General features: G+C 36.7%; 1 protein-coding gene across 34 annotated transcripts in view; it reads left to right on the top strand.

The window, feature by feature from the left end:
- The window catches only part of RIMS1 (regulating synaptic membrane exocytosis 1), a 417,183-nt gene that overhangs the window by 141,673 nt on the left and 250,587 nt on the right, over positions 1 to 24,923 (top strand). For 32 of the 34 annotated variants that reach the window (XM_021553838.3, XM_021554103.3, XM_021553953.3 and 29 more), the window contains 5 exons: positions 13,069 to 13,210; positions 16,651 to 16,763; positions 19,036 to 19,137; positions 19,835 to 19,974; positions 20,352 to 22,589. The exons of 1 other annotated variant lie outside the window; for it this stretch is intronic. In XM_021553838.3, coding sequence (XP_021409513.2) covers positions 13,069 to 13,210; positions 16,651 to 16,763; positions 19,036 to 19,137; positions 19,835 to 19,974; positions 20,352 to 20,570 — 716 coding nt within the window. In that variant the 3' untranslated portion in view covers positions 20,571 to 22,589. Of the gene's footprint in view, positions 1 to 5,131; positions 5,324 to 13,068; positions 13,211 to 16,650; positions 16,764 to 19,035; positions 19,138 to 19,834; positions 19,975 to 20,351; positions 22,590 to 24,923 lie in introns of those variants that run through there. One more of the 34 variants, XM_021554094.3, reaches the window with a different exon arrangement.

The following is a 24,923-nucleotide window of genomic DNA, read 5'->3' as shown; positions in this document are numbered from 1 at the left end:
TAGAAGCTGAGGAAAATAGGAGACATCATGAATAAAAATATTCTTTTGAAAACAGTATGCAATCAGGTACATTTTATGAAAAGATTATTAAGTAAAATAATTTTTAGATTTGACTCATTTTTCAGTGACATTGGCTCCTGTTACCCCTGAAAAGCAGATAAAAATTCACTTCAAAAGAAAGTGGAGATTGTGTTCATTACATATCTTCAGTGCTATGTCACTAATAGATAGTGTAAATCTTGTGATTGCAGACTCTTTTTCAAAAATATTCTTTTTCTAATAGCTGACATATTAGTTTTAGTATTTTTGATAGCCTAAAGATGATTATATGATTAATAACATATAATTATGGTGATATAAAGGCTGGAAAATAGTTATTAAAACATCTATATATGATATTTGAGTTTATTCAAAGTCATTTTTACATTTTTCTTATTCTGGCAGTAGCTGTTTATTTTAATTTATCAAGGAGCTTCACAAAATTTCTGTTTTATGATATTTGCATGCTCTTGATGTCATTAATTGTGATTTTATTAGAAGCTGGGTACCAATTAGATAATTGTATTATGTCCTGTCAGACCTTACTTAGTCGGGAAAGTAGTAATACCAGCTTTATATAAACAAGCCAGGCTTTATGCACTTTTTATTATTTGTTTTATCTCATATCGTCTGTCATCTATTAGATTCTGTTGTACCCATAGAGTTTTAAAGTCTGACCTATTATAGAGGGTATAATAACAAAACTGCATGTTTCCTTTAATAGTATTTCCTAATAATAAAGCAAGATTGTGCTCTGATCTTAGATTTTACCTTATGTGATTTTGATTCATTACATAGGAATCTTTTTCTGTTAATATATTATGTTTAGTCCTTATTTTTACAGCATCTTATCTGCATGTAATTTATGTGTCTTACTTTTCCCTGCTATTTAATTGGCCATTGCTATTTCTATACCAACCTATACTCAATAACAACTACCCTCTCACACTTCAAACACACCCATAAAGAACCACTCTCATTAATGATCACAATAATCCTAGGCAGAAAATAGAGGTTTATCTGTCAGTTCCAAGAAAAAATACTATCTGAAATAATTTGTGTAATATAGAGATAATAAGAGATTAGTGCATCTGTTCCAAAGAGCCTGACCTTCAAACCATTAGCTCTGCAAGATTCAAACACCATGGTGTAATCCTGCTATGAAAGGCAAGTTTGTTTTACTTTTGTATTTTATGATCTTCATCCATGAGCTAATATATATTGAAATCCCTGGAAAGATGTAGTACTGCTTGGCTTGAGTAATAGAGTCTAAAGTTACTGTAAAAGGCATGTTTCTGTTTAACCAATAGTTAAGCCTAGAACCATGAAAAAATGTTTGTTAATTATATTTTGATTTTGTGCTGTGTACTCTGGGGAGCCATCTTTTTCTCTGCTATCCACAAGTAAATTCAGGTTTTGAAATCTGTGGTTCAGACTGCCTGATTGATTATTGCAGATTTTCATGTTTGTTATTATGATGTGGATTTCAAAATTTCCCTTTGTACAGAGCTGTGCAATTTTCTGCTGTCCTTTCTCATTTTCTTTGGTGCCGATGCTGATGTGCAAGTTTTATTTTCCAGTTTATCATTAACTGGTTGTTATTTCTTCATGTGTGATAGGTTTGTTAGTGCCCTCTATATCAATAAAGCAGGAAAATTTAATGCTCAATCATAGTGTCTGCTTTTGAGTAATACACAGGGAAGAAAATGGCCTGTTAAATAGTTCAGAAGTAGTGAAATTAGCTTTCTATCATATTTTTTTTTATTAGCATACATGAAACAACATTTCTGAATATTGTATTAGTTCAAGACAAGGGCCTTTGATCCTTAAACACTAGTATTCATGCATAGTTGCATTAAAATATGTATTTCATAAAATGTTCTGTTTTAGTTGGCACAGCAGTTTGGAAGTGTTTTCACTTCAGAAGAAGTTTGGGAGGGAATCAGGGTTTTTTTCTGTAGAAATGGGTTGTATTAGCACCACTTTTTTTTTCCCCATCTCATTCTGCCTTGTGTTTGAAAGGCCTTTAAAGTTTTGTAAATGCTCACTCTGCTTCTATTTATTGGATGTAATTCAGATACTCTCAGATATTATTATATATATGGCTAATTCTCCCATGTGCTTATATTTCTCTTAGCTTTTTATCATGTTTGTAACAGATTATTTACATGAAAAATTTCTTATAAAACAAGCTGACAGTCACAATAAAAAAAATCATGCTTTGTAGTAAAAATTTAGTCTAATTTACCAGGGAAATCACAGAACAACTCTTCCTGTATTTTTTTTTTTTTTTTGCCTCGTGTCTTGTTGACTATTGTCTAATTCTCCTTTGAGAAAGGCAAGTGCTTCCTTGCTAAGCAAGGTTTGTACCAAGAGAGGAGATCTGGGGAGAATGAGAAATGAGCAGCCTTAGGCACCTGAAAAATAACCTGGAATTGTCTTTGATGGCAAAATGCAAGGTGCTACAGAAAATCCTGCTGTCTCATACTGCTCCCTACCTTGCCCAGGTATCAAACTGATGACAGGTTTTTTGTGCTGGTCTGTCTGTGGCACAGCTGAACTTTTGTATCTTGTCAGTAGTGTTTTCCTCAGAACATATTTGATAATGAGCATAAACCAACAATACTGGGTGCAAACCTTAGGATTTCATAGCAGAGTTATGCCAGAGCATTAATTTGGGAAGTTTGGCTGAACGATGTGTCTCTGAAGCAGGTCATTGTGTGCAGTTGACCACTTTCAATAATATAAACACAAAGGGAACAATTATATCTTAGAGTCATGCAGTGTTTATCTAGCACAGATCCGCTGCCCAAGGCGTAGATGTTTTTACCCACAGATGGCTGTAACTAATGCAAATCAGACTGAGAGTAATGTCACAAAAAGCTCTGTGGAAATGGAAACATTAAATGACTGTCTCCCTCACTACTTACCTGTCTTAACTACTACTGTGAATAAAAAGCTGTTTCAAAAGATACATTTTTGCACCAGGACCACTATTAACTGATTTGAACTCTAGTTCATCAAGAGAAAGAGCATCTCCTGAGTTTTCAGCCTCCTTTCTGGAAGTTATTACCTGGGCTGATCTCAAAGGTGAGAGCTATTGTCTGTATGTCATCACAACCTAGCTGGTATGGAACTTTTGGTAGTTACATTTTAAAAGAAATTCAAAAGCAAAGTAAGCATTAGCACACGTACTTTGGCTTAAAAAGAGCATGGTATAGATTTCTATAGATGAAATTTCAGTGGGATCACTGATGGTGGTACAAGGGACAAGGTTGCAAAAACAACATGCAAAATTTTGTCTAAATTTGTGGGTAGTTTAAATAAAAGTTTGTTTGAGGTGTGGTACGTTGGAGGCTACCAAGAAAAATTTACTTTGTAGTGACTTTAATATTTCAGGATTCAGTGGTGGAAGAAGAAGCCAAGTTTTTGGTCAGCCTTTGTGTTACACATCCAGAAAAATAAGTTAAACAGTTTTAATCCTGGAAAGGGGGTTTGGCCCTGCACATAAATATTTGGAATTATTTTTCCTGGGACTAGGAGAAGAAGCATAAAGGAGGAAAGGCTTTCTGAGAGGCTGCAGAGCCACGGAGCTTTCCCTTCGTGTGTTTTTTATTTCAACTTTAAACCTTGGTTGAGTTACCCTAAGCAAGAAACTGTGTAGGAGAAAACTTCTGTACACTCTACACAAGTTCAGTGCTTTATTTAAAACTGCTCAAGGTGGCAGGCAGATCCTGGAGCCTTTGCCAGGCTTAAGACAGGTCTTGGGAGACTGACATTCACACATTAGCAGCTCCCAAGATCAGCATTTCATTCCTACCATGGTATTGTATTGAGATAAATCTTTCCATTTAATAATATTTTGTTTTGTTTGTTTGTTTGTTTTAATTTAACACACATCATGAGAGAATTACATAGCATATTGCTATGTATTTTTGTAAAAGGCAATGTCACCTTTGAAGCATAATTTCTAAAATTGTCAAGAAAACAACTTCATAATTTCTAAAATTGTCAAGAAAATTACTTCAACTACTGCACTAAATAGGAAATCTGTGCCTAAGCAATGGAAATACATGGACATTTCTGCATATGAGTGACATGAGATATACTTCATCACTACTGGGGAGAATTTTGAGTTTGTCACCTCTACAGTATTTGCAATCTCAAATCCTGTTATGTGTTTATTAGGTGAAGTGAACAGTTAAATTTGTGGCATTTTTCTCCTTAATTATTTTATGATACTTGAAATAACCAGAACTTTACCATAACTAGAAGATCTACAGAACTGTATTGTGCACATTTTAATTAATTTTTTCATTATAATTATATTTGAAATAATTCTCTTCTTTAGGTTTGACAAATGCTGAGTAATTTCCTTTTTCCTTTCTGGCTCTAATCATCCTGAGAAGGCAAATTGGTCCCTACAATTTCAAATGCCAGTTGATAAAGGTGTGTTAAATTAATTGATTCTTAACCAATTGCAAAATAAAAGTATAATACATTTTCAGAATAGAGTATCAAAGAAATGAAATAAATTTGACATAGAAACAAATATTGCAAAGTCTGTTTCCTCAAAAGGAAGATTAAAGATGAAAGGAGCAATTAAAAAATGAAGTTCGGTTCTCAGAATGCACATGGGCATTTCAGAGGCAGTGAAACTTTTTTAACTCTGCTGTGCTCAAGTCCCTCTCAGACAGTAACATCATTTAGACTTTTCTGCTGCATAACTGTAACTTATACTTAATGCTAATTTGATGCTTTCTCAGGTTTGCAGTGCTTCAGGTGCTTTTGTACCAAAATTCGTGAAAAATGAGTCAAAATCACCAGGACAGAGAAATGTGAGTCTGAATTTATCTGACTCCTCATCAAATTTTGACCAGCAGCATTAAAAAAATGCATTGACCACGGTTGCTAAGAATATTTTGTGCCCTTCTCTGCTTGCACATAACTGGAATATGCATTGCTGACTAAATTTTTTAACCTTTCAGCAATATATTATGAAGTGCTAGCTAGTAGGTAGTTCAGTACTTTTTTCACTGCAAGGCTCTGTAATGTAATTACAGTTGTATAAAGAACTTGTGAGTGAAGCAACTTGATCATTCCTCGCAGTGCTGCAGTGCCAAGTGGTTACAGGATAATGAGACAGAGGCAACGCCAGGACCCCAAAGAGTTATTCTACCCAGAAACTGCACAAGTTATTTAAACAAAGGTGAAGCTGCTTTAGGTGCTGGCTGCTCGCTAAGGATTAGATCATGGCCAATGTTTAATTTTGCTTAAACCAAAGGTAAGCTTGTATTTTCTGTGTTTTACCGTGGTGAGCCTGTTCATGAGTCTTGCTTTAGCAATGTATGGTAGTCTGGAGTTACAACTTTGCAATGCTGTGGTCACTAAAGAAAAACCGGAGTCGTGAGATACAATGTTGGTCTGATATATTAGAAATTATCTCTAAAGGCAGGTTATTAACACGTTTAACGGGAAATGTGATATTCACCTGGGAGCTGATGGTAGCAGTAAAACAAAATTTAGAGTGCTTGGAAGTTGCAGTAGGAGGAAATCAAACTAATGAAAAGGTAAAGCATTTTCAGATTGTTTCACTGGTTGGTAATTGAGATGAAAAGGAAGGGACTGTTTCTGAAGCTATAATGTCTCCTGATTAATATACTCTGTAATTGTATTAGGGTTGAGCTATTATTCAGAAACTTTTCAACTGTACAAAAAGGCATGTAACATGTTTTTACTGGAAGATACTTTAGCACTAGTGGTTTTGACAGTGTTTCAATTTACAGGTATTTTGGAGGTTATTAAGATAATTAGACTTTGGGCTGCCACCAGGTACAGCACATAGTTCTCAGGAAATTTTTTGAAGATGCACAGTAAAAGTGAATTTCTTTAATAGTCATGCCTTATAAATTGTCATATTGGTAGTATCATCTTGTAAAATATTGTCTTTTATTAATCACAATGTCATATTTTAATAATAAATGCTTAACTATTTGCAATGCCAAACACTTGCTTAAAAGGTCTCAAATTTATTAAAATTGTAATGGCTACCTAAAACCACAAAAGACATCAAGTTACTTAAATATGTATAAGTTCCTAATGAAATGTTGGTTTTGTTTATCTGAAAAATCTCCTTTTCTTTTCTGCACTGCATTTCATTTTCCCCTGCTGTATTAACTGCAAGCTGTGCCCCAGCACCCTTGCCTTGGACAAATGTTATCTCTATACCATATGTCAGTTCTCTGAGAGGGTTTGGCTGGTTATAAGTAATGTTGTAATACAGGGCTGTGTTTTAAATTAAAAATGTTATTGTTGAGGTACTAACAGCTCTTCTGAGCTTATTTCGCTCTGCCTCATATTCTCCTCCCATCTAACAAAAAAGCCAAGAGTGTATGAGAAAGTGAGTGCTTGATATTTTATAAACTGTTTACATAGTAAATTATTTGTTAGAAACATGGGTCTGTTGTTTTAATAATTGAATTTCATTGAAATAGGCTTTAGGAGATGAAGAACATGGCATGCGTACCTATTATCAGCTTCACTGACATATTATGGTTTTATATAGCTATTTGCATATGTGTGAAAACAAAGATGCTTTCATTTTTGTATGTTTATAAAATATACTTAGCACAATCCCAGAAATAGAAACTCATTGCTATAGATCATCTTTGCCTCATTTTGGCTGACAGGCAGTGGATCTTTCTCTTCATTGCAGCTATGTGGACAAAACAATTAATCTTCATAAAGTAATTTCAGAAGTCATAACTGATCTTTTTCTGACCAGACATCCTTGCTTTGCCTTAAGATACATATGTCCTGGTTAATCACAGGTTTTCTTCCCTGACATGAAAAAATCATAAGTATCAGAACAAACATATAAAACACATGCTTGTTTCTACTCTTATTTTTTAATTTTTTTCAGTAAGTATGTCTAAGATATCTAAAGGAGATACAATTTGTAAAAGCAGTTGCTTAAAGTTTTGAGACCACTGTCAGGTAGTAAAAAATGGCCTGATTTTCCACTTCTTGTTTGCTTTTGTTTTGATGCTTTGCACTATTCCTGTCATTTGCTCTCAAAGTGCAACTTCTGTTTCATGCAAGTCAGTAGGAGCTGTTGGATAAGTTACTTTGAAATCTAAAAATGTTAAGAGTCTGACTCTGCAAATTTGATTTTCAGTGAAAAATACAGTCAAAAGGTGAGATTCTGCTGTACACTGTCTAAAATGCCATCAAAGCACTGATACAACCATTGACATCAATTCAGTAAAGTCTTCTTTTTTTAGGATTGGTGCTTTTTGTTCCATTGCTCTACTATATGTCAGAAAAACATATCATGTATATTAAGGGACTAATTGCATTATCTTTTATGCATTATCTGAAAGTATTTATTGGGAGTGAAAGGTGTTTGCCACATGAGTTTGTGTCTTCCTAAATACAGTTGTGAGATACAGTTTATTCCAGTTTATTTCTGATAAAATTTCTTCTCAATACACAATACATAGACTTGAAAGTAAAGGGAAATATTGCATGATGTAAAGTCTAGAAACTTGTATTGTTGAAATTCATATTTAAATGTCAAATTTTTTATTATTTATCTTCTACCCATAGTCACTATGCACTTTCAGTCTTAGTGATCAATGTACTGCTGAGTTCATCTGAGAGGTGTATACATTTAAAAAATTGAATGCTCTTTGAACTATTTATTTGTCTTCTGTCTCTGTTTTAGGACCATAAGCCAAAGGGCACTTTTTTAATATTGTTGTTTAAAACCACTACATGCAAAGTGAGGGGGATGCTGCAGAAATTGTAATCTAGCAGGTCTCCAAGCACCTAAATTTTAAGTTGTAAAAATCACTAATACATTAGAAATGTCCAGAACAAAATGTGCCCCTTGGCTTTTCTTTATATAGATCTTTGAGGTTGACCTTACTATTCCAGTTGGCATAATCTTGTTGGTGTCTCATAGAGTCAGTGTACAAAGCAACCATATGGTCACAGTCCTGCCAGGTTTCTGTCAGAGCTGGCTTTGAGCTGTAGTCCTTTTAGGCTTTCTTTGGATGCAAGAGCGTACTTGATACTACAAATGAATTGCCCTTGAGCCATACAATGACACTTCTTATGATCCCTTTCCTTAGCAGATTTAGCAGTGATGTACGCTTTGTTCTCTGGTGTGTTCTTTTGAACCAATAATGAATTTTCACATACTTGGGTGCTGCATGTGTGTAAATTTGCTTCTTTTTTTGGGTGCTAACCAACTAGTTGCCCTCAGGTACAATTCTGGCCAATGCTCACTTAAGGCACCTCTCCCCATAAGCAGCACATGTCAGGATTGTCTTCTGCCCTACAGTGGTCTCTAATACTGTCCTATTGACTAAGCTGCCAAGCTCATGTCCTTGCACATTATTGTATGTCCCCTAGCCTTGACCCATGGCATGTAATACACACCTTGGCACCTCAGATGAAAGCTTTGCTCCAGCAGCCCATCTCATCATTTCAGACTTCCTGAATGAAAACAAGAGCAAAATGTGTAACTGCCTCCAGGCACCATATGGAGCACAGAGGAAAAGCCAGGCCAATGGTGATGCCATATACAGCCATGCCTTTGCTGAGGGGGAGAATGCCTAGCATTGTCCTCACTGAATTGGATTTACATTTAGAATGTAAATTTGAGGTATCTGTAGTAGGCCACCTTAAATATCTAGATTATATCACTGACCCTCTCACTATAATTCTGTTGTCAATAACTCCTGGCTTCTAGACTTCAGAGTGATTAGGATGTACAGAAATTTGGAACACATCAGATGCTTTGATATTTTGTGCAGATATAAGGTAGAGCACAATTGCTTTTTTGCTGTGCCTGGTTACTCAGGTCCTGGTCTTTGTTAGCTTACGTTTGTCAGAGGACACCAAAATCAGGGACCAGTTTCTTGTCAGACCAAACAGGAATCACTATAGACTATATTTATAATAAGTAGATGGAAATAGCACATTGCACACACTCATCAGCATGTTATAGCAGGACTGCTACAACAAGCCTGTTGATGAATTTCAAAATGCTTACAAGCTGTGTATATTTTGTAGCTGCAGGTGGCTGCTTTATGATGCTTTGGCATTAATTATTAAATCTGCAAAAATAATCATCACAATTGCTTTTTAGCAGTTTTTCTCAAGCTTGTACCTGTTAAGTCAGGTATTTACATGTAATGTATGCACATCAGTCTGTATTTCTGCATGCAGAAATCCTTACATAACTGACACAGCAGAGAAACAAACATTGGAGATTTTAGATGTAAATTTTAGGCCTAAACTATAGTCTGTATAGAGACATCCTCATTCTGCACAATGAATATAGTGTAATTTACAGTGCATGCAAATAACTGTAATGTATTATAAAATTTAATTGTACATAGCAAACTAATAAAGATTTGGAGCAGGATCAAGCATTCTCCAATAGACACCCTGACAAGAGCAGAAAATCTCAGTATGTCATAGCATAGATATTAAACTTGAAAATTTTATGAACTTGTATTATTCATGTAAAGGCAGCATTTGAAAGATATATGCAGAGCTGTTAGATTAAAAGTAATACAAGATGAAAGTGGAAGTTTTCTAAAACCAGTATTATCAATAGCAGAGAAAGCACTGGTAGTTGTTTGGATCCCTTATTTCATTGTGCAGTCAAGGCAGGACTGGAATTGTACCCCAGAGTTGAGTTCACTTTAGCAAGGCACCTTTAGGAATAGAAGCAGCTCTCAAATCATCTGCATGCTAAGCACCTCCCTCCCTCACAGAACTAGGTTTTGCTGAGAAGTTTATAGGAGCAGACTAACAAGATAAACCATCTTTTGACTTTTTGTGTTAAAATTGCAAAAAATAATGTATCATGTAAGATATGAGATGCATAAGTGACCAAGGTTAAAACTTCCAAAACCTGTGCAACAAGTATTTTGATTCATATCAATGGGCAAAAGCAATTTTCTCTATGCCCTAAAACTCTTGTTGTGTTTCGTCATTCTGTGGGGTTACTGTTATATTTCCAATTGTACTTCAGAATATTAAGACTGAGGTTATAAAGGACTCTAGTTTTCCTGGGAAACATTGTGGGTATTAATAGCAGTTATAAGGGGAGGCAAAAAGATGCTTTTGATTCTTCAACCTGAAAAGTAAAAATGCTGATGAGAAAAGAGAAAGAAGTAGAATCTGGGACTGTAAAACAGAGAGCAGTGATTTGAAAAATTCTTGAAAAAAGACAATCTGGTACTTGCAGCTCAGAAAGACATAGTTTTAGCCATGCACAAGGATTCCTATTTCAGGATTTGTGCTTTTCAAATCTGTGGAGAAAAGAAGTGTGTTTAAACAGCAGTACCAATGTTATACATATCAATGTAACATTGCTCTTAAAAAAAAAATCCGTCTGCTATTTTCAATCTCTACCGTGGCTCAAAGCTAAAATATTAATTTTTGTAGTTTAGTGAATGGATATTTTTACAGTGATTATTTCTATGACTATATTTGTTATCTGTCCCAACAACCTGTCTCTCACTGCTAAATTTCAGCATCCACCATGTTGTCCAGGTGGTCCAGAACAACGTATCTTTACCAATTTGTGCCAAGACCATGATGGCCTTGTAGCTACCTCTAGAGTCTCCTCATTTACTTTTCCTGACCTCTGAATACTCATAAGCAACCCTATTCAGCTGAACACATTTCAGGCTTTTACATCCTCCAGGTCATGCTGCCTGATCTGACTAGCTCCAGAAATGCAGGCAGCAGGTAAACCACATAATCTCACATGCTTTCTAGGAGGACATGGAAACAGACACACTTTCAGATAGCTCCTGGCAAGAAAGAGAGACAGAGACAGAGACAGAGACAGAGACAGAGACAGAGACAGAGACAGAGACAGAGGCAGAGAAAACAATATGGGTGGAAGGAAAATGCATACCTAGAGAAAATGTGAAAATCCTGCTTTGGAGTACAGTTCTGTATGTGGCTTATACTTCCAAGCTGCTTTTTGAGTTATTTTTGAGACTCATCCTGCCTATGAGCTTTGATATGCTGAACACACCCTCAGTTTTTAAAGAGAAAGTTCAGGAGCAAATGTAGCATTTGGGTTTCTACATACTGAGTCACTGAAGCGCCAGCAAATCCCTCCCACAGCCACCTGCACTGCGTAAGAGTGGAGCACAGTCTGCCTGCTGTACCTTGCCTACACTACTCTACCTCACATTTAGCAGCACTGGTTAATGTGTTTTCAGCTGACCAAGGACCGGCAATGTGGATGAGCTGTAGTGGCCCACAGGAAAATCTCAGAGCAGTTGGCCTCGGGAGGAAAGGATCTGTGGAAGTAGCTGATCTCTTTTGAGTGTGGCTTACTGGCCGTAGAAAAATAAACCCTGGTCCTAAAAGCTTAAGAGGAAAACCTCAGCCCTTTCACTGTGGGCATATCTCCTCTGAGCCCAATATAGTAATTCTTTCACTTAGGCCATGTTTGCTGTTCCCCTGAGAGCTTCAAAGAGGTTACTCTGATAGCTGCATGGTGATTTCTTCTTGACCTTGACCAGCTCTGCAGACCCAAAGTGCAAGGGCCAACTGATCTCCACAGCATGTTTAAACACCCTGGGGAATGGGCAGGCTGTGTGGGGGCTACAAAAGTTTTATTGTGATGAATAAGATCTATCAAGATCTGTCAGTTTCAAACATCAAGAGGAAGGTGAAAAATTTTTCAGAGCAATTCAGTCTCCATAGCATGGGGAGATGGAAGAAATTTTTGCTTTTTCATCTGTTTCCCTGAGAAGACCATGAAAAATATGCACGCAGACTTTCCAGGGGTGAATAAAGGAGCGCTGAAATGAAGGGGCAAATGCAGAAGAATGTTGTAGCATGTACTTATGTGAAACCTTGTCAAATCTATTACTTTCTGAGAGAAAGTGATGTTACCCATTGAACTTTGGGTACCTGTGTTAAACTAAATGAACAAGACCAGGACACTGAGTTTGAAGACAACACATGTTATTACATCACATGGAAACTTTGGTGGAAGAAATATAAAGATCATTGAGAACAACTATCACCATCTAGAAGAGTAGTTTCTGCTGTATGACAGCAGAATTCACTCTAGATCAGTGATAATGCATAGAGAACCTGTAAAGGACTAGAAGCTCTTCTTACGCAGGGGAAACATGAAAACTTCGGGGTGAAAATCAAATTACATTTTAAAGGATGTGGGATTAAAGCTTGACCAAATGGATTAAGTCTTTAAACGATTTCAAAATATTTACATTACTTTCTAATCCTAGAGTTGCAAGCCTAGAGTCTGACTGCCCAGAGAGGTTGTGGAGTCTCCTCACTAGAGATATTCAAGAACTGTTGGGACACAATCTTGTGCAATGGGCTCTAGAAAGCAGGGAGGTTGGACCAAATGCTCCACTGTGGTCCTGTCCAGCTTAACTATTTTGTGGTTTCCCAAACAAATTCCCCAAGAGTTATTTCTGTTTTGGACTGCTGAGATCATACCTTCTGTAAAGTCTAATGTTTATTTTGAAGACATTTTGTGGTGAGAAGTAAGATAATGTCAAAAGACATTATTATATTTTTGATACTAAGTATCTTAGTATTTAACTTTTTTCTGTGGTATGCATGAAGCATCTTTTTCTTTTTATTTTCTGTGAGAACTATATCTTCTTTTGCAGTCACCCAACCTAGCAAGGTGGCTAGAGGCATATTACCAAGTATGTGGTTAGTAAACAGTATCACAACCTGTCTGCATTTCAGTTGTGTAAAGGCTATTAACAAGACATCTAATTTCTAGCAGTTTGCCCTAATGAAAATCTTCAGGTTGCAGCCTTTTAAATATGAGTAATTTCCAGTTTGTAACTGAGGAAGAGAGATTGCTTCATAAATCAGAATAGTCTTTTTATGTTAGTAAATAGGAATGACCAAGTTAGATCCCTGTTCTTGGGTAAAAACTGCAAAGGAAGGCTTTGCTGTAAGTTATTCTAACTGTCACTTCTTTTTCTCTGCTTTCAGAGGCTGGCAGCAAGAAGCTAAAGAGCACGATACAGAGAAGCACAGAAACAGGAATGGCAGCAGAGATGAGAAGTCGCATGGTTCGACAACCAAGTCGAGAATCCACTGATGGCAGCATAAATAGTTATAGCTCCGAGGGCAAGTAAGTGTCATTAAAAATATCAGTAATGTAGGAGAAGTTTCTAATGTAGTAGAAGTTTCTTTCCCATTACTTGGGATGTCTAGCCAAAGGGAATGGCTCTGTGTAAAGATTCTTCCTCTTGAAACATTTGAAAAACTGAACTATTTTAGGTACATAACACAAATTTTATGGAAATTGAAATTGAGACAGAACTTCTTAAGAATTCTTAATTTTCACTGTCACCCAGTGAGGCATTTTGTTCATCAAAAGACTACTAAATTAAGACTGCATTGTTCAAAATAAAACACAGAGATACTTCTTTGAGATATGTTTGGATTACCTCAGAGTTAAACTTCAGATGTTGAATGTGAATTCCTGTGATATGAAACTCTGTTCAGTAATACTATATACAAAGAAGGTTTAATTTGGAGTTGTTCCAAGTCTCTTATTAAGAGCTGTAAACCCAGAGCCCAGCTGCCCCATCCTCTGAAGTCAGACAGACAGCTGTGGGGAATGGGGGAGCTGTTTCCATTCACTGCTGAACAATCTAATGTGTAGGAAAGGAGAACAAAGGCAGTTCTGACACAAAAATTTGTAGGAATATTCCAGCATCCTCGCAGTTCTAAGTGGCACTCTACTGCATGTGTCAAGGTATAGTGGTTACTAGGGAATTCTTAGACAATAACTCCCCAAATAAAGGGGAAAATGGGGGTGGGCAAATGCACCTTTATAAACGTGGAAAAAAAATTAGAGATTTGGACTTCTTTGGCTTCACCTTTTTATATGCTTAGTGTGTTACCACAATTGCTACTGCATACTGTATGAGGCACAAAGAGCCAAGACTGGTGTGGTGGTGGTGGTAACGATCTGTGTAAAGGGACTTTCATCATCAGATCTTCTCACCACTCTAATTTTTTTGCAACACTGGGGCAGGTTGCCCAGAGAAACTGTGAATTAGCTCATCATTGGGAGTGTTCATAGCTAGGTTAGATGGGGCACAGGCATCAAAACTTGATGATTTTTAAAATGCGTTCCAACCCAAATCATTCTATAGTTCTGTGATAAGGCTATGAATTTTAAGAGCCATGAAAAAAAAACAGGCTCCATCATGACTAATTCAAAACCAAAGCAGATAAAGATCAGATGGAGAATGAGGGACAAGAGTAAAATATCACAGTGTTTTCCCCATTATGATTCCTTGACTTTTACCCTTTCAACACTCCACCCTGCCGTCCTCCTTCCCTTCTCTATGCTGGAGTGTCAATCTGTAGGGCACCAGTTACTCACCTTGGTGACAAAGGGCCCAAAAAACTGGACCCTTTGGGGAGGAGCTGGGGGAGCCTGTTTCCCTGGTTAGCAGTGGAGAGGTGGGAGCCCAGCACCAAGGGTGAGGACATTTTCAGTGGAACAGCTTAATCCTCTGTTCCACCCTCATTGTGTGTAAATAGATTTGGCATGGCTGGGGTAGCCAAGGTCTGGATCTGGGGGTCACAGCAGGCATCTGCAGGAGAGAAAGGTAGAGACATAAATTGCTGATTTGAGAATCAGCCTCTGAGTAAGGCAGTGAGGAAAGCAAGCTTGAAAAGTGAACAGAGTGCTTGCGCCCCAGGTAAGGTCATGTTCTTTTGCTTGACCCTTAACTGGAGTTTAATGAATTAGAACTAATACACATTAAGATGAATGTGTACTTCCGAAGTTCATTATCATATGTATAGCCAGAATTGTGCTCTCAAGTAAATGTTTTCAATGTTGTTAGTGGCAAAAGGTAACACATTTTGGGAAAAAAGGGCAATGAAACAAGCAAGAAATGTCTTATAGCAGAGGCAAGAGTGAAAGGATAGTGCCACTGCGGAGAGAAGCAAATTGTATTTTGGTGTTTTACTGGAGACCATGAGATTCTTTTCTTCCTCCATCTAAAGAAGCCATATTTAAAAAAAAATAATTTAAAACTAAATTTCTGTGAAAAAGCTTACCTTTTGGAAAACAAAGAGTTTTCTAAAGAGAAGTGCTGTACCAAGGGAATGGCATGAAGCTGAATCAGGAGAGATTAGGTTAGAGGTTAAAAAAGGTTTTTCTCCCCAGAGAGTGGTCACAACAACAAGCTTGACAGAGTTCAAGAAAAAAGCATTTGAACAATGCTCTCAGGCACTTGGTGAGATTTTTGGGGCTGTCCTGTGCAGGGCCAGGAGTCAGACTTTGATGATCCTTGTGGGTCCCTTCCATCTCAGACTATTCTATGATTCTATGATATTTTCTGACCAGCTTCAATCACAGACAGTCAATAAGTTTAATGCAGGCATAGAAAGAACACTTAGTCTTCAGCAGAGGAATGGACTTCTTCTGTGCAACTACAGGGTTTGCAAAGAACTGTGAATTGAATGGCTGAAGCACACAAGCCTGATGTGCAGGAATCAAAGATCTTAACTCTAGATGCTTTTGGTTTTATTAGGAAGTTTGCTATTATTTTTGCAGTCTAATGGGGGAGTTTCATTTGGAGAAGAAGAGGATATAGAGTGGTGGATGGCCTACTGGGGAATACGTTGTCTAGACTTGGTTCAGAGTCTATTCTTTTATTTCTCATAATTGTTAGAAGGAAGTCAAAGCTGAGTCTTCCCACCATGGATCATTCTTTCTCTGTCTGTTTTTTCCTTTTGTTATTTTTTGGTGACTGTATATCTATTAAAAAAAAAAAAGTGGACACTATGGAATATAAGAAAGCAGCTTGGCCAAGTACACATTATAGCATCATAGAATAGTTTGAGTTGGAAGGGACCTGTAAAGGTCATATAGTCTAACCCCCTGCCCTGGGCAGGGCCATCTTCAAAATGAAGTTGCTCAAAGCCCTGTCTAATCTGGCCTTGAATGTTTCCATATACAATGTACTGATGTGTTCAGTTTGTATCATGACAGAGGAGTGGGTAGCAACTGCAGATCCAGATTTGTCTGCCAGAATATTTTGGCTGGAGAGTGGCATTAGCTTTAGCTCTAATCACCCCTACTGCTACTACCTGACAGTTTACTGCTTCATTAAACAGCTGCAGCAATCAGATTAATTTAGTGTATACATCTGTTTTCCCTGTTTGTTCTAACTGATGCAGATGGGGTTTGGATCAATGCAAATCACACACTCACTAATGAAGAATAGGATATGAAATTTCATGAAGCTTTTTATGTTTTCTCATACAAGGTCATTCTTAGTCTATTTACCTATCAAGCTCTTCACTGGTCCTGAAGACCTCCTTAGCAAGACCTATTTTATGGACTATATCGAGTTGATGTGGAGAGTTTCTTTACACTGCTTTGGGGTCCATGGGAAACATCTCATTCCTGACACCGCAGAATGACTTGTAGTTGTGCATCCTGAGCTGCTTGACTTGTATAGTTGTATTTTTGAGGTAAAACTGTAGGATAAAAGAAATTAATCCTGTTCTTATGCTTAACCAGCTTCTATTTTGTTTCAGCTTAATATTTCCTGGAGTACGGCTGGGCGCTGACAGTCAGTTCAGTGATTTCCTCGATGGACTGGGACCTGCACAGTTAGTAGGACGACAAACACTAGCAACCCCTGCCATGGGTAAGAATGATACGTTCTCCTCTGTTAAATGAACAATAGGACAATTAACTAATACACACACTGCCAGACTACAGCACCAAAAGGACTTTTACCAAGTGTCTTCCTTCATTGTCAACATGAAGGTCCTATCTGCAGTCACCGGTGTTCCTATCACTGCAGCATCCAAAGTGGGGTGAGAAACTATTTGCTCCATTTGAGGTACTGGCTAACCTTAACTGCAATTTGAAGACAGGGGTTTTACTTCCCACACAAAATTATTGTGGCTTCTCCAATCATAGCTCGCTGTAAAATCTCAGCTGTTCAGAGTTCATATTTACTTGACACAAATTATATTGGATGTGACAGAGGGTTTCTGGCCAAACTACACCTTTTCAAGTTTAGTTTGTCTCACTCTAGAAAGTGAAACTTCTGGAAACATTTGCAATGACCAGTAATCAGTCACTGATAAAGCCAGTGCTTGTCATGAGAGACATAAAGTCCTTTTCTCCAACAGCTGCTGGGGGCTACCTGTGATCTCTATTTTCCAAACCAGTCTGTAATTTCCTTTAGCATTATTAGCTGTAGCTTCTTTATGAAGAAGATATGAGTTGTGTAAGGAGTAAAAAAGTGCAGGACTGTGCAAGTATCTTTGGACACATTTGGAGTTGGAGTTTTTTGGGCTTATATATGAGCATTTCTTAAACATGCTTTAGGATGCTAATTGAGGAGTCCTTGATCCACTACTGTAATAATACTTCTTGTGGAAATTATAAATGGCCAATGCTTCACTACAACTGTCTTGGTAAACAAATAATTAATTTCCCACATTGAGACAGCTCTGAAAAAGAAGAGAGAAAAATTTCAAAAGACAGTGTTCCCTTCCCAACTCATGGGCAGAAGGAAAACCATATTGAGAATGCTCTGAAGACCCTCTAAGGAAAACTTGCTGTATAAATCCAAATGACTGCTACTAAAGCATTCATAAACATCAAACTTATTAAATTAACATTTTTATTATTATTTTAGAAGAAAATGTATTAGTGATATTATTTGTCTAATAAATATCTAAATGGATTTATTGGCATGCATATAAGTGTATATAATCATGTATATAAGTCTACATTTCTTCTGTTTCTTTATTTCAATCTTGTTTTGCAATTTAAGATTTTTCTGCAGATAAATTGAGTACATTTATTTTGACTTTTTTTAGAACTCCATCTACTATAGGCTCAAGTTTTGGCCAATTAAAAGCACTTCACCGTGTTTTTAAACAGTTTTTAGAAGATCTGATCTGTGGTATCCTTTCATTAGTGATTATTTGAAGATGTTTGGATTATTGCTCCCCCTTCTGGTTACCTGTTGCATGTTTTATTTTGGCTATGAGATACAAAGACGCGCTCTTAAAAAGGCCTGTTGGAATTTTCCTCTGAACTATTTTTAGTGCAAACCATGACTGATTTTATTCAAGCAAAGTTTAATTGATAAAAAAAAAAAATCTTTGTTGCTGTTCTTTCATACCTCACATACATATTCTCTAAACCCAGACTCCAAATTCTATAGTTCAGGATCAGATATTTGTGATTTTTTTTAGACAATCAGAGCTTACATATCAAATATATGTGTATTCACGTATTTCATGGATGAAGTTAATTTATTTGCTCATGTCATGTAGCTGCTCATGTCATACTGTGCATTTTTTATTCAAAATAGCCTATTTTAATCTAAGTTAATTTCTCATCTGATTCCATGATAGATGAAAGCATAGAGATACAATATTTTGAGCATCAGTATTTATTTTATTGCCCTTGTATTTTATTGATCTAGATCATAACAGTGATTAGTCTCAGAGTAAGCAGCTTCCTTTTTCTGCAGGAAATGTCATTTGTCAAAACTTAGGCAAGGAAACAAGTTTGACTGTTTAGAAATTAAAGCAGTTTTTTTAATATGTTGTGACATTTTAGTCCCACCAAATGCATTCCCCAAAAATGTGTATGGAATATTGATAAAAATGGAAAAATTGTCACCTGTGTGCTTGGTGAAGACTTTTGAAGAAAAAATGCCTCTTTTTAGCTGGTATGAACTGTAAACCAAGAGAGGGAATCATGCCCCCTAAATATATATTATTTAGTCCTTGTTTAAGGATGGAGAAGCTAAAGAGATCATCAGGAGACATAACAAGCGCAGTAATACAGAAGAATAATACAAAACTAGTCTTTCTCTTTCTCACTTTTATACCTTATCTCCTGTGCTGTAATGCTTCTCTAAAATGTGGGCTTCTTCTTCTCCCTCTCAGGTGATATCCAGATTGGAATGGTGGATAAAAAAGGCCAGTTAGAAGTAGAAGTCATTAGAGCCCGTGGCCTCACACAAAAACCTGGCTCCAAATCTACCCCAGGTATGGAAAAAACTGTACACAATAATGCTTCAAGAAGGGAGCAGCTTGTGCTAGTGTTACTGTCAGTGTCAATCATGTACATAATATATATTATTATAATATTACTATGTATATTGTAAAAATACCGTATCATTTTATAAGGACATTTGTTGAAGCTCTAGTGATTTGTAGAAACAATTATTAGAGGAGATTTAGAATCAATACCCCAGCCACTGCTTATTGTAACACCTGGAACAGTTCTTTTAAATAACATTTAGTGAAAATGGTACTTTGCAATCTCTTTAGGAGCTAAAGATCAAAGAGCAATTTGTGTCTGTGATTGGAGTGGCAGAGTCTTAAAAGTTCCTTTTGCTTTGAACTACCTCTGACCCCTAAGCATTCACAGAGAATCTAGAATAGCTGTCAGTGACACCTAACTCCTGGAAAAAGAACATGTTTTTTAAATTACTGACATGAAGTGTTTTTAGTAACATCTTAGGTCATTACATTTAAAGTTTATAAAAATCAAATTGATTTCTTGTGGGTTGTGTCATCTTTTTTATTAATATAATTGTATTCAGATTATGTAATTGCAAAGATAAAATGAAAGTAACATGTGTCATTTTCTTTCTACTTTGCTTCCTTTTAAGGCATTTGTCCTCCATTTCAGGTGTGCACTGTAAGTCCAAACATAACATTCTTGATGTTCTGTCTGCAGCTCCGTATGTTAAAGTGTATTTACTGGAAAATGGAGCATGTATAGCTAAGAAGAAGACAAGAATTGCAAGGAAGACGCTTGATCCTCTGTACCAACAGACACTGGTTTTTGAAGAAAGTCCACAGGGTAAAGTCCTTCAGGTCAGTTTCTTCTTAATCCTATTTTAGGCTGTCATTTGGGGAATCACTTGCATGTTTACTTAAATTTAACTGGTATGTGTAATTCCATTCCAACTCATAAGCATTTAATTTTATAAATACCATTATGGACATCCTTGCAGCTTGTGGTTTCAGTCTTGAAAAATGTCTTATTGCATTAAACATTTCTTTTTTGTTGACTCTTGTTCCTGTCCTGCCATGAGGTTTTCCCATGAAAGGGAAGCAGTCATTCACTCTTCAGAAGAACATTTGCCTTATAATAGCAAGAGCAAACATACATAATCACAGGTTTAAGTATATAACCCTCTATAAGCATGGATTTGGGGACAATCATGAACCTTAATTTTATGTTCTTCCAGGTAATAGTCTGGGGAGACTATGGCCGAATGGACCACAAATGCTTCATGGGAGTTGCCCAGATCCTTCTGGAGGAACTGGATTTGTCCAGCGTGGTAATAGGCTGGTATAAATTATTTCCACCTTCATCGCTAGTGGATCCAACATTGACTCCCCTGACACGTAGGGCTTCCCAGTCATCTCTGGAAAGTTCAACTGGGCCTCCCTGCATTAGATCATAGTAGCAGGTGCTGTCTATTCAAAAACATCACCCAGGATAACAATTGGAACCAGATATTCACATGGTCAAGAAACACTGTTGGAGAGAGACAATCACTTCTGTTTTTGCTTGTAGTAGTTATCTAAACAAATGTCTGTCTGTTGAGAGATGGCTTAAATTGACAGAACAAAGGTATATCACATACAGCTAATCTATTAGCAGCTATCACTGATGCTTATAATGATTAAAAAAAAAAAAAAAAAAAGAAAAGAAAGGAAAAAGAAAAAAGAGAGAGACATTTAAATTCGACCTAAGTCAAAGATGACCCAAACTGGAAGCTCTCACTCTGTTAACAATGTTGTTTTTTCACATTTGAGAGAGCCCTCAAGCAATGTTACCTTCCTGGTGTTTCAACAGTTTTTCTGTACTTGTCACTTCCACTAGTTTTTTGCCACATGATTCTGCTAGTTTTGTAGAAGTCCTCACAATGCTAACAGAGACCCTTCCTTTCTTTTTCTAAAACAAACAAAAAAGGGCTGAAGCATATCTCTGTAAGCATCGTTAAAGTGTTCAACAGCCACAATTACAATTCCAGTGAGTTCAAATTGTTCCTCAGTTCTGGTACTTACAAGTCTTTCACATGGGAACCCAGAATAAATGACCAATCTAAGTTATATTCTTAAAAATAAAAATCATCACAGTGCCACTTTTTATTTGTAAAAAGCAGATATGTTTGCATTATATATATATATATAATAACTTTTCTGTTTATGATGTTTTGCATGGAAGAATTTTGAAGAATTCTGCAACTACTGCTGGGGACTGGTATAAAGCAGCTTTAGTCTTAATTTTGACATTGAATATGTTACTGGTAATGCAATTTTCCTCCTAGAATTGGAGAGGAAATACTTACGTTTCTGTGTATAAATGTATATTTGACTTCCCAAATGTTGACCAGGAATGAATTGAGCATATGACACTTTCAGCTGTACCCGGGCTTCTCTGATGTGTGTCACTTCAGATGCACCTATCTGCCCTGGATAGAGCACGGTATGAGTTGTTCAATGTTTCACTGGAGATTCCAGTTGAAATATTCTGCACTTACTAATGTTTTTACCAAATTTTAGTTTACATTTCTTTGAGATTGATGCAAGCACAAGGCTTGATTTTTTAACGCAAGATATCTTACTTTTTGGAGAAAAAAAAATCAAATTTCAATTTGCTTTTTATTCATTTGAGTTCCTCTTGGCCTTGAATCCCTTGTGATATTCTGTAAATGTGCGAAGAACTGCAGATTCTTGCAGGTGCATTGATATGTTTCCCCTCCTTTTACAGGCCATTCAATTTTGTGATCACACAAATAGAGCAGCATGACTTGGAACTGTTCAAAGCTGCATGCACGTTTTGTAAAAAGAGATGAAAAAGGTTATTTAATAATGTATGTTAGTTCCACATAGGCCAGCTTGTATGTTGCATGTACTTGTACAGTTTGCTCGTAATTACTATACCGAAGTAACCAAGAAATCTAAGCCATCCATTTTTCTTATAGACATTTTGCAGGTTTTAGCCAGGCTAGGTCTGTGGGTCTGGTGCTAAATGTCTATAGATGGACTTTATTTTTTACCCTATGGAAAACGTGATGTAGTACGGACCAAATTCCTTCTAATAACTATTTTGGTGTAGATTCCTACTGTGGGGCTGTAACACATGTAGAAACTGTGTACACACTAGGTTTTAATTCATAGACATACTGCCTGCACCAAGTGAACTATTTATTATTACTCAACACATGGGAATTATTCTGCCCATCTTTCCATAGGGCACAGATTGGTTACTGCTCGACCTGCTGAGCAGGAAGAACTCAAGCATTGGTGCACTACTACTAGATTCTGTTCTGTCTTAGTGGACAAAAACCAACTAGCTATAATTCAATAGTATCTTTCTATTTTGACCACTTGTCTTAACACTCCCCTGTGCTTTTAAATGAACTTCCAACTCATGTTATGTAAACATGTTTAATAAAATTTCCTTTTCATGTCCAGTGTAGTAGTTGTGCTCTCTGTATGTTCTGAGGTTCATCTGTGATTCTGCTTGCTGCAGAACTGTGTGATACGTGTTAAGGAACAGTAAAATAAGTAATTTCTATGGTTCTTTTGATTGTTGTAAAAGTGTATGTTGAAATCTGGGGCCAAAAACTGAGGCCTGGTGAAAGTCATGTTTAGTTGGCTTCCTTTTCCCTGAGAAAGCAGCCAAATTGTGCTCTCATTTGTTGAAACAGGCAAATTGAAGTTTAAAAAAAAAATTAAAAATTAGCCAAATCTGTTGACATCAATTCAGTTTGTTGGAGAGGAATGATGCATGTAGTAGCGCAGCAAGGTGATACGAGTCTGGTACCAGGGCTCCACTTGATGTGTGCTGAGCCTTTAAGATACAACTACTGACCTTTGGCACTTTTTAAAACCGTGAACATACCCTTCTATTGTGATGCTGTTATGAACAATGCTTTACAGAAATTTACCTGAGAGCAAAATTTGGCACTAAAATTTTGCTAGAGAAGCAAAGATTATGTACTTATTTTTAGTTTTCCATGTCCCACAGAGATCTGATCACAATTTATTAATAACATAAAGACACTATTGCCTCGCTTTGAACACATTTGTTTATTACTTTATTTAATTGAATACATGGTTAAGATACTGAAAAAAATACTAATTAAACATGGTAAATCACTGAACAAAAGGCATGTCATTCTGTGTGGTGGGAGTGATCTGTTTAAATACAGAATTTTCATTCTGTTGCAAAAAGCCCTCAACTTTATTAATCTCATTACTCTGACCACTTTGTCAAAGTGGTCTAATACTAGGATACCTTTTCCTTTCTAATCCTGAGAAATAAATGAAGTCCAGCATTGCTGATCTTCCCCTAGAGGAAAGAAAATATAGCAGCAAAAGAGCATGCTAAACTATTTCATTTATGGTGTTTCTGATGAACAGGGATCGTAAATGGCAAGATTTTAGGAATGACATAGTAGAGCACACTAGGTCGGACAAATTTTGTGCTGGACTCCTTTCCCAGGGACTGCTGTCTTTTAAAAACTCATTGCTGAGTGTTGGGATTATAGTGTATAAATAAATCAGCTGAAGTTCCCTCTTGGTTTTCCTTTAAGAATGCAGTACTGCCTTATATATATATCATGCAGGGGAAGAGCAAAGATTATTAAACTCATAATATCTGTCATATCACACAGTTCTTTTCTTTGTGATGAGTGAATGTTTTAAATTTTATATTCAAACACAAATTGGTGTCCCTCTTTGTGGGCAGAGGAAGAAGTGTTTGGTCTTAACCTTTGTGTCAGAGAGGCATCAGAACTGCTGTGAGTGGATAGGAAAAAACAGAGTTTCATGACCTCATATTTTCATAATTCATAGAAAAATTACATGTACAGTTTGGCCGCCTGTTTTCTCAGAAGTCAGGTTCAACCCAGATATGGGTTACAGAAGAAACACAGAAGACAAGTTCAGAGAGGGCTTTCAGTGGCTGTTCTGTGTCCTCCAAGGTTTTACTTATAGCCTGTAACTTGTCCTCTATGAAGTTGTCTGTTTGCAGCTCCTGTGTAGTCATTTACTCCACTATCTACAGCCCATTTAACTCAAGGAAAAAGAGTTAGAGGATTTCTACTCTTCTTTTGCCTTAAACAAAGAAAGTCACTGCAGTCTTCCTTTAAAGCCCCAAATGGTCATTCCATCATACTCTACTATAATTCTGCAAGCATAGCAGAAAGCAATCTGCAAGAAAGTTTACTGTTGTCAAAGGATGAGATTTTTTTTTCAAGACAGGTAATGAGCATTCTGGTTGTTGTGAATAAAAGCTCTTCTAACATCTATCAAGAGTAGAGTCTCAATACTTCTTCCAGTTCATTGACTACTCTCTAGGAGAAGAAGAAAATTCACAGGTCAGTATGAATTTTATCAGTGTCTGCAGGAATGACCATGTATGCTGGTAGTAAAATACCATGCTTATGAAAGAGGTTGTGTATGGAAGGCAGGTCACACAGATCAAATGGTCTTTCAAGTTTTGTGATTCACACTCCCTCCTGGGGTTTGGAGACAGGAGGGGAAACTGCCTTCTAGATGATGCTAATGATTCAGCTGCAGACCCTGTTCTAATGAAATGCTCCTTAGTTAAGTATCTTCTAAGTATCTTCTTACATACCAAGCTTCTTAGTTAAGTATCTTCTAACATACCAAGTCATTGGTATGTTTTGAAGCCATAGTTTTGAACTTGGACATAAAACCTTACACATTCTACCTTGTCAAATCAAAATGTCTTAGAAGGTACTGAGAGAAAAGGCATAAATCAAAATCTGATTTATCAA

This window comes from Lonchura striata, chromosome 3, assembly GCF_046129695.1.
Source record: "Lonchura striata isolate bLonStr1 chromosome 3, bLonStr1.mat, whole genome shotgun sequence".
Classification (NCBI taxonomy): Eukaryota; Metazoa; Chordata; class Aves; order Passeriformes; family Estrildidae; genus Lonchura; species Lonchura striata.
The sequence above is the reverse complement of the archived record's forward strand: the minus strand, read 5'-3'. Positions and strand labels throughout refer to the sequence as shown.